Raw genomic sequence first — 10,651 nt, forward strand, 5'->3', positions numbered from 1 at the left:
TGCGTAACTGAGCGGCGCAGACGCCGGAGGGGGCTGGTGGTATTCCGGAGTGCCCTATGGCGTCTGGATGGTTGCGAGCCGGCTTTATACTCCAGTAAAATACTTGTAGCGCCGTCACTCCTCCGTGGAGGCCCGCCAGAGCACCAACTGTTGTCGATGAAGGTGGCATAGTTCAGATATCGTTGAGGTGCGCATGGGCTGAAGACATGCTGACAGGCAGGAGGATAATAATATTTGAGGTTAAACGTCCCAAAACCACGATATGATTATGAGAGACGCCGTAGTGGAGGGCTCCGAAAATTTCAACCACCAGGGGTTCTTTAACGTGCACCTAAATCTAAGTACACGGGCCTCAAACATTTTCGCCTCCATCGAAAATGCAGCCGCCACGGCCGGGATTCGATCCCGCGACCTTCAGGTCAGCAGTCGAGCGCCATAACCACTAGACCATCGTGGCGGGGCCAAAAGGCAGGAGGTTAGTCGGTTGTAAGGCGTTGATCGCAGCTTGCCATCCCAGTACATCGCACTCTGCCTGCATTAGCAGAAAAATAGTGACGAGCTGGACGATGAAAACAAACGGATTAGACGTCATGCCAGTGATGCTGCCGGGCCCTATGACGTCTGGATGGTAGCGATACGGCTTTATACACCAGTGATATGCTTGTAGCGCCGTCACTCCTCCGTCGAGGTCCGCCATGTCGTGTGCTCGAGGAGCACGAATGAAAGCGACTCTCCACACGGCTTGATGGTAACAAAACGCGTTTATTTCAGAGGCGCCCGGACGCGCCTGCTCTCGGGGTGTAATCCGATCCGCGCACCGGGAGGGCGCGCTCGGCTGTCCGTCGTTTACACTACGCGGCGCGTGCGTGTAACAGTAGGCGAGGCGCCATGCCACATCTCCATCTCTTAAGTGACTACACCGTAACGTTCAGGCACAAAGACACTGCGGCCGGAACGGGTGGTGGTTGCTGGAACCCTCGATGTCTCTGCTGGAGCATAGTTGACTGGCTTGGGCAGTGAATTATTGCTGTAGGTTCACAGCGGGTCACGTCGCTGGGACGAAGCTCCATTGTAGAGGGCAGCTAGCGGTCCCGCGACTGTCGACGGCTTGAAATCTTCGTCGTCAGTGTCAAAGACTAATGAGGAGGGAAGCGGTTGCGCTTTCTTCTGTGAGGCTGGCAATGGCACGAGCATCTTTCTGTTGCGACGCACGTGTCCGCGCTCTGTATGGACCCAGCAGGAGCGCGGAGTGTCTGCTTGTTGAGTTATCTCCCCCTCGCATTTAATGTCTCGCACCCAGACACGGGTGTTTGGAGAGAGAGCTGGTAGGTCCTTAGCCGCATGACGACGGTTGAAGTTTCGCCTCTGGCGTTGTTTTGCTTCGAGTTCCTTTTTCTTCACTTGTTTCTTGTCGACGTTTCCGGGAACGATGAGGGCAGGAAATGCAGGAACTCGAGAGCGTAGCTGGCGTCCCATGAGCAATTTAGCCGGGCGGACGCCTGTCGGACCCGGCGTGTCTCCCAAGGCCAGTAGGGCGAGGTATGGATCGTCTGCTTTTTCAAGCAGATCTTTCACTGTTTGAACGGCGCGTTCCGCTTCCCCGTTGGCCTGCGGATGAAGAGGGCTACTCGTGGTGTGGTTGAAGCCGTATGCTTTAGCGAATTCTGCGAATGCCGAGCTCGAGAACTGCGGGCCGTTGTCGGATACCACTGTCACAGGGATGCAATGACGAGCGAAAATGCCTTTGAGGTGGTTAATGACGGCGTCTTTGGAGATGGACGCCAGGAGTGCAGTCTCGGGGTACCGTGAGCGATAGTCCACACTTATCAGGTAGTTCTTTCCCCGAAGTTGGAATAAGTCGAGCCCCACCATCTGCCATGGAAGCTCTGGTGTAACTGTCGGCAGAAGCGACTCGGCTCTTTGCGGTCGGTATATAGCGCCAGTTTCACAGTTAGAAACCATACGCTGGAGTTCCGATGACATTCCTGGCCACCACACAGACTGCTTTGCCCTTGCTCTGCAGCGTCCGATGCCTGGGTGCCCCTCATGTAGGCGAGTGAGAACTTCGCTTCTCAGTGCAGGGGCTCCGGAAGTATATCTGATGAGTGGGGACGACGACGTCTGTACGCTGATGTCGCATCGTGTCTGTATATATATATATATATATATATATATATAATGCAACGGGTATGAGCCGAGCTAGAAGAAGAGGAAGAAGACGTGAGCTGGTTGAGCCTACCGACGCCATCATTACCTGACCATCAACCTCGCCCTGTAAATAAACATAATTCAACCGTACCCGTAACAGTTTTGTGGTGGAGGTGCTGGGTACTTCGATCAAGACGACGGAGCCGCTGCCACTAGGTCTACGCCGAAGCCGACGCCTCGCTCGACTACCTCCGACACTACCGGGGATCCCGATGTCCAACAACGGTGACCAACAGTCGTCTCCGACTCCTCCGGCGCGGACAACCGGTGCCTGGATGCGTCAGATGGAGCCACGCCCTTTCTCTGGCAAATCCGGCGAGGACGTGGAGGAATGGCTCATCCACTACAAGCGTGTAAGCAAGTGTAACGGCTGGAACCCCACTGCTCAGCTGGAGCATGTAGTTCTCTTCCTGACAGACACTGCGCTGGTGTGGTTTGAGAACCACGAAGAATCATTGACAACCTGGGACCGCTTCGCTACTGAAATCACCGAGTGCTTCGGAGATTCTACCACGAAAAGGAAGCGGGCGGAGCAGACATTGCTTCAGCGTGCACAAGTGCCAGGTGAGACTTGTACTACGTATATAGAGGCTATCCTGAAGTTGTGTAAGACAGTGAATCCTCGAATGTCCGAAGAGGACAAAGTTGGGCACCTTCTCAAAGGTATTGCCGAGGATGTATATAACTACTTGATTGCCAAGGAGAGTCTCACCTCGGTCGCTGATGTCATCAAGCATTGCCGCACATTTGAGACCTTGAAGCTACGCCGCATCACGCCTAAGTTCGGCAGGTTAGCAAATGTTGCGACTGTAGCAAGCGTTGATGACAGCTACAGTGTTCAATTTGACTTTGCGGCAATTGTAAGACAAATTGTCCGCGAAGAACTCGAAAGGCACATCAAATCGGCGGATGTCGAACAACCTGGTTGTGCTTTTAACCAACCACACGCGCTATTCAACGTAATTTCCCCTGTGCCACAGTTAACGGAAGCACCACAGTCCTGAAGAAAGTCGATCCCGAGAATCACATCATGAGTGCACTGTGGTAGAATAAGAAATTCCGTTATGAGTTCTTGCTCGCCGAATAAGACACTTGCCACACAAATACCGAGGGGAACAAGGCACTCTCCACTGACACCACGAAATGTCACACTACCATTCCACGGGAACATAACTTTCCGACCCAGCCTTTCTTTGAATGTCACACACATGACGGAAACCGTAGCACCAGTATCTACTAACGCAGTGGCAGGTACACTATCAATTAACACACACACTTTGTTCTTGACCATCATAATAGGAAGAGGAGTAGTTCGCAGAGACGGAGACTGGCCGGCGACCTTACCTCCATCGGCCGCGCCGGCTAGTTTCCCGACGGCGGTGGTGACGTAGAACGTCGCCGTGGCGACGGTGAACGGCGTTGGAAATGTTGCGACTGTAGCAAGCGTTGATGACAGCTACAGTGTTCAATTTGACTTTGCGGCAATTGTAAGACAAATTGTCCGCGAAGAACTCGAAAGGCACATCAAATCGGCGGATGTCGAACAACCTGGTTGTGCTTTTAACCAACCGCACGAACCTGCATCCGCTGTATCCACATTGTCGGCCATGTCAGGCGGCGCAGACTTTCGCGCCGACCAGCTGCGACAGCACCGAAGTTCAGTTCCCAATGACGTGACGCACGACCAACGCACTCGTAGGGATACGACTACGAATCGGCACCCCGAAGATCGTGTTTTCTACACGCAGCGTCCCAGAGCTCATCCCGAAGCCTACAACGCCGGTCGCCCATCGCCTGTCTGCTACAGCTGTGGTGCCGTAGGTCACATCTCTCGTTTTTGTCGCCGGCGCCGCGAAACAAGATACGGCCCACCACCGACTTGGCCTAACCTTGAACAAGGAATCTATGACGATCATTGGCCGACAGAACCTCGGGCAGCAAACACCACAGCCTTGCCACCCAGGAATACCTTCCGTCAGTACAACAGAAGGAGTGACTCGCCAGCTTCAGACCGTAGCCTTACGCCACCGACCAGAAGCCAACGCCGTTCACCGTCGCCACGGCGACGTTCTACGTCACCACCGCCGTCGGGAAACTAGCCGGCGCGGCCGATGGAGGTAAGGTCGCCGGCCAGTCTCCGTCTCTGCGAACTACTCCTCTTCCTATTATGATGGTCAAGAACAAAGTGTGTGTGTTAATTGATAGTGTACCTGCCACTGCGTTAGTAGATACTGGTGCTACGGTTTCCGTCATGTGTGTGACATTCAAAGAAAGGCTGGGTCGGAAAGTTATGTTCCCGTGGAATGGTAGTGTGACATTTCGTGGTGTCAGTGGAGAGTGCCTTGTTCCCCTCGGTATTTGTGTGGCAAGTGTCTTATTCGGCGAGCAAGAACTCATAACGGAATTTCTTATTCTACCACAGTGCACTCATGATGTGATTCTCGGGATCGACTTTCTTCAGGACTGTGGTGCTTCCGTTAACTGTGGCACAGGGCAAATTACGTTGAATAGCGCGCTTCTTTCTACTCTTGCGGACACATCCTTACCAGAGAAAAACTATTTTGTCGTATCGAACGATTCGCTTATAGCGCCGTGGTCCCTATCGCGTGTTCCTGTTCATGTTGCTGCTTCCGACCTTTCATCGTTCGACGCGCAAATCCAACCATTTGCCACGGGTTGCGTGAAGAAAGATGTACTTGTGCCGCGTTCTCTCGTGACAGTTGTGAATGGCGCCTCAAATTTGTGGGCTTTCAATTGTTCTTCGGTGCCTGCTATTCTTCCCCGCGATATGAAGCTCGCTAAATTTGACGAAGTGACTTACAGCTCTATCACAGTTTTAAGCGAGGAGGAGCAGTCTCAAACAAGCGACCCCCAACGAAGCAGTTCCGAAGAACAGGTCTTACGGATGATCAGCAAGTCGCTGCCCTCACATGAACGCCACGCTCTTGCACGAGTCCTTTTGACACATCTTTCTGTGTTCGATTTCACACAAGGTGATACGGAGGCTTCACTGCCACGTTCTCGTGCTCACCACAGAATTGACACCGGATCTGCACACCCCATTCGTCAAAAGCCTTACCGCGTGTCTTCGACGGAAAGGACAGTTATAGCTGAACAGGTGACCGACATGTTACGGAAGGGTGTTGTCAAAGAGTCATCTAGTCCGTGGGCAGCACCAGTGATCTTAGTAAAGAAGAAGGATGGATCTTGGCGGTTCTGTGTTGACTACAGAAAACTAAACGCGGTCACCAAAAAGGATGTGTATCCGCTACCTAGAATTGATGATGTCATCGATTGCCTACATTCCGCTGCCTACTTTTCGTCGCTGGATTTGCGATCAGGGTATTGGCAGATACCCATGCACCCAAATGACAAGGAGGAAAACGGCCTTCGTGACGCCCGACGGCCTATATGAATTTAATGTTATGCCGTTCGGCCTTTGTAATGCGCCAGCAACGTTCGAACGATTTATGGACACTATACTTCGCGGACTTAAATGGGAAATTTGTTTGTGCTACCTCGATGATGTGGTGATTTTTGGCAGCACACTGAACGAGCACAACAGACGCCTCAGTCTGTGTCTGGATTGCGTGGAAAAGGCCGGCTTGATCTTAACTCAAAGAAATGTCGTTTCGGTGAAACGGAGACATTAGTACTTGGGCATCTCGTTGATAAAAAACGGTTGTGAGGCCAGACCAACGCAAGATCGAGGCTGTCAGCTCTTTCGAACCACCTAAGTCCTTGGCCGGGAGCTGCGAAGCTTCTTGGCTTATGCTCGTATTTTCGTCGCTTCGTTCCAAGGTTCGCAGACGTGGTGCATCCCCTAACATGTCTTCTCCAAAAAGACGTCCCCTTTCAACTGGACTTCCGCTTGCGACGATGCGTTCCGACAGCTAAAGTTTCTGCTAACGTCGGGGCCCATATTGCGTCACTTCGATGCGGTCCTCGCCGACGGAAGTGCACGCTGATGCTAGTGGCATCGGCATCGGTGCCGTACTGTGTGCAGCGTCATCAAGGAGCAGAACACGTAGTGGCTTATGCCAGCCGCTCTTTCAGTAAGGCTGAGCGAAACTATACCGTGACGGAACAAGAATGCTTGGCAGCTTGTTTTCGCAAGTACACAAATTTCGACCTTATATCTACGGACGCCCCATTCACAATCGTCACCGACCACCACGCTTTATGCTGGCTGGTTGAATCTCCGTGACCCAAGTGGACGGCTTGCGCGTTGGGCTCTTCGACTACAGGAGTACGACTTGTCATCTCGTACAAGTCTGGACGTCACCACGCAGATGCAGACTGTCTCTACCCGCCTTCCTCTGACGACGACCGAGTGTGACGAAGACAGTTTTGACGACTGCTTTGCCCGCATTTCCTCCACATTCCCAGACTCGACGACTTTCAAGACAGAACAAAAAATGATATTGCTTTGGAACCACTATTCGTCGCTTGCAACGCGTCCCGGAGCCACCGGTCGCTTTCGTGTCCGTGATGGGCCTGCTTTACAAGACGAATTATTCGGCTAAAGGCGCACGCTTCCTTCTGGTCGTGCCACGGAGTCTGCGATTGGAAATACTGAGAGCCATGCACGACGAAGCAACCGCTGGTCATTTGGGGTCATCAGAACTTGAACCGGATACAGGAGCGATTTTACTGGCCCAGAATGCGAGACACAGTCAAACACTATGTCGCAAGTTTGCGAACAGTGTCAACGCTACAAGCGCCCTCCAACTCTCCGCCGGGTCTACTCCAACCACTATCACCGCCTCGTCTACCATTTGAACAAGTGGGTATTGATCTTCTAGGCCCATTTCCACGATCATCTAACGACAATCGATGGGTGATAGTATGTGTCGACCATCTGACTCGTTACGCAGAACGGCGGCCATACCATCTTCGACAGCTGCGTGCGTTGCAATGTTTTTGCTTTCGATTTATCATTCTTCGGCATGGTCCTCCCCGTGTGATCATTAGTGATCGTGGTCGTCAGTTCGTCGCGGACGCCGTAGAAGAACTGGTTCGTCTGTGCAATTCGCAAGTTCCGTCATTCATCGCCTTATCACCCTCAGACGAATGGGCTTGTAGAGCGTACGAACAGAACTCTGACTAACATGTGGCCATGTACGTATCTTCCGACCACAAAGACTGGGACGATGTTCTCCCCTTCATCACATATGCGTACAATACTGCAAAGCATGAGACGACCGATTACAGTCCATTTTACCTCCTTTATGCACGTCCACCGCTAAGCTGCATCGACACGATACTACCGTTTGACTTTCATAGCGACTACTCTGTCGCGCGGACGCTGTGTCTTGCCGAAGAAGCCCGGCGTATTGCTCGCCTCGTACTGTGGCATCGCAGGCAGCGATCGAAAGAACGCTATGACAGCCGCATCAGACTGTCTCGTACTGCAAGGGAGGACTTCGTGTGGTTGTGGACCCCGCAGCGTAAACGGGGCTTATGCGAAAAGTTTTTAGCCCAGTACACGGGTCCATTCGTCATCGTTGATCGTTTGAGCGATTTGACGTACGTGGTGGCACGCTTGACGTCAGCTGGCCGTCGGTCAAGCCGGACAAGCTGGTACATGTTGCCCGTCTCAAGCGGTTTCACCCTGCACATTCTCAGGATTCAGACTCCCCCCAGCGGGCTTCGTCTGGGAACCGGGGAATGCAACGGGTATGAGCGAGCTAGAAGAAGAGGCAGAAGCCGTGAGCTGGTTGAGCCTACCGACGCCATCATTACCTGAACATCAACCTCGCCCTGTAAATAAACATAATTCAACCGTACCCGTAACAATATATATATATATATATATATATATATATATATATATATATATATATATGCAGGCATGGTGGCGAAGTGGCCAGTCGGGTTGCAAACAGTGAAGAAGATCTCCGTGAGAGCAGTAACAACGGAAGTTTTTATTTCGACAGGTTTTGGACAGTTTTGATCGTGTGGCGAGCCCATGATGAAAGCCAGCCTCTGGCTGATATATATATATATACTATATATATTATATATAACTATATATATAATATAATATATATATTATCTACATATATATATAATATATAATATATACACAGTGCTGGGCGGTATCGAAGATACATGTATCTGTATCGCGATACGTCCCGAAAAACGAGTATCTGTATCTGTACTTCCGATACATTCAATAATGCATCGTGCATCTTAAGATACAAGATACTTCTATCGTAACACAACCGTGCGAAACAGTAATCGCTGGCCAAGTTCCGCTTCTCAAGCCGGTACTGGTGCCACTAAGCCTTCTGAATAAGTCTAAGCGCAGTGACGTTATTTTATTTTTACGACAGAGTCATGCAGTGAGGGCAGAATATGAGGAAGACAAGCGCGCGGACGTGTACGCCGAGCCCACGTACCTTTTGTTTTCTCGATTTTTTTTTCTTTTTGGTTGCGCCGATGCCGCGACACTTGCTCTCAGTCACTGTCCTGTGTCGCGTACTCCCCAGCGTGTGGCGTCTATCGCGCAAATTCTGATGTTGCTACAGTGTCGTTATTGAAGATTTCCTTGCGTCTTGATTCGTAACGAAATGTGATGCGTGAGAGAATGGGTTTGCTTTGCGTTTCGTGGATTTTACATATCAGCGATTTGAAGAATCTCGTGGATGTAAGTATGACTGCGTGCAATAAATTAACTTATATGCAAATAAGATTCCAACAATTTTAGCACCACTGGTACTGATGCTAGATCCAACAGAGCAAGCGTTTACCTAACAGAAAATATCTTGGCTTACCGCATTTTTCAATTCCTGTTACATTTATTCAAATAATTTCTGAAATACTAATTTTGATTATTAGCACAAGTGCTTACTTAGCTGTCATTTTGCATCCCATGCATTACCTAGGTCCCTGTAGTGTTTTTCCTTCTGGTCACTGAAGTATGTTTTTTGTCACGCGCTATCAAAATAACATCTCTGCTTTATTTTTCTAACTGCCTGCTTTATTTGCACTACTGCTCACACATTTACATATTGCCGAAACTATTTTGAAAACAATTATATTGTCACGTGGTCGTGACGTCGACGAAGACAGCAGCCGGCGTTTGCAGGATGAAACTGTTTATTTGGCCGAACTTGTGGCCGAGAAACTGAGAACTAGAACTACAGCAATACACGCTGTACAATGATAGCGGCGAACAGGGCGTCGTCCGTCGATCAACTGACCAGCGCTGAAGCGCGTCGGCATTTAAGCATGTGCCGTCGAATGTTCCAGCGTTATCGCTGGCTGTCGTGCAAATTCTAGAATAAGCGCGAGTGTGCGCGTCTTGCGCGCAATCTTAACAAAACGATCTACAATGATCGCGAAGGCTCTGGAACAATGAGGCGCGGTTCGCGCTGAGCGTTGCTGACAGTCTTTGTGGCCGAAAACCGAATACAGCAAAAGTAATAAAGGAACGCACGTGGCAATGCCCCCCTCTGAAAAAGCATCGTCCCGATGCTTAAAACAGAACAGGCCGATGCATGCAACAATAAATAACAAGAATAAAGCAACAAAGTACAATAAACAATAAGCACAAGAAAGCACAATAATCAAGCAAAATGACAGTCCTCAGATTTGCTAACGCGCGTAATATGGTTTGAGGCGCACGACATGGACGACTTCAGGTCGTGCACGGCGCCGCTGAGAGTTCGTAATGCCGTCAGGGACAACCTCGTAGTCGAGTGCGCCGAGGCGTCGAAGTACCCTGTACGGTCCGAAGTATCGTCGAAGAAGCTTCTCACTGAGTCCCCGTCGGCGTATTGGCGTCCATACCCATACACGGTCACCGGGTTTGTATTCCATGTGGCGTCGTCGAAGGTTGTAGCGGCGGCTGTCAGTCATCTGCTGGTTCTTGATCCGTAGGCGGGCGAGCTGTCGTGCTTCTTCGGCGCGCTGTAAGTAAGCGGCGGCGTCGAGATTTTCTTCGTCGGTGACGTTGGGTAGCATGGCATCGAGCGTCGTTGCCGGGCTTCTTCCGTAGACCAACTTGTACGGCGTCATCTGCGTCGTTTCTTGGACGGCCGTGTTGTAAGCGAAGGTCACGTACGGAAGCACGGCGTCCCACGTCTTGTGCTCAACGTCGACATACATGGCCAGCATGTCGGCGATGGTCTTATTTAGGCGCTCGGTGAGGCCATTGGTCTGAGGGTGGTAGGCAGTGGTCCGGCGGTGGCTTGTCTGGCTGTGCCTCAAGATCGCCTGAGTTAGTTCCGCAGTAAACGCCGTACCTCTGTCGGTGATCAGGACCTCTGGGGCGCCATGACGCAGAACGATGTCTTCAACGAAGAACTTCGCTACCTCGGCGGCACTGCCTCTAGGTAGGGCCCTTGTTTCGGCGTAACGGGTCAGGTAGTCGGTAGCTACGATGATCCACTTATTACCACTAGTCGACGTTGGGAACGGTCCCAGGAGGTCCATC

The 10,651-nt window shown here is 51.2% G+C and overlaps 1 protein-coding gene across 1 annotated transcript; it reads right to left on the bottom strand.

The window, feature by feature from the left end:
* Positions 1-1,035: 1,035 nt before the first annotated feature.
* On the bottom strand, positions 1,036-1,872 carry LOC119391972 (uncharacterized protein K02A2.6-like). Its single transcript, XM_037659612.1, has one exon. It carries the CDS (start codon positions 1,870-1,872, stop codon positions 1,036-1,038), a length of 837 nt encoding a protein of 278 aa, XP_037515540.1.
* Positions 1,873-10,651: the final 8,779 nt, after the last annotated feature.

Source organism: Rhipicephalus sanguineus, chromosome 4 (assembly GCF_013339695.2).
Source record: "Rhipicephalus sanguineus isolate Rsan-2018 chromosome 4, BIME_Rsan_1.4, whole genome shotgun sequence".
Classification (NCBI taxonomy): domain Eukaryota; kingdom Metazoa; phylum Arthropoda; class Arachnida; order Ixodida; family Ixodidae; genus Rhipicephalus; species Rhipicephalus sanguineus.

Coding starts and splice junctions, on each gene's coding strand:
- LOC119391972 (XM_037659612.1), bottom strand. CDS start 1,872: ATGGTGGGGCTCGACTTATTCCAACTTCGGGGAAAGAACTACCTGATA.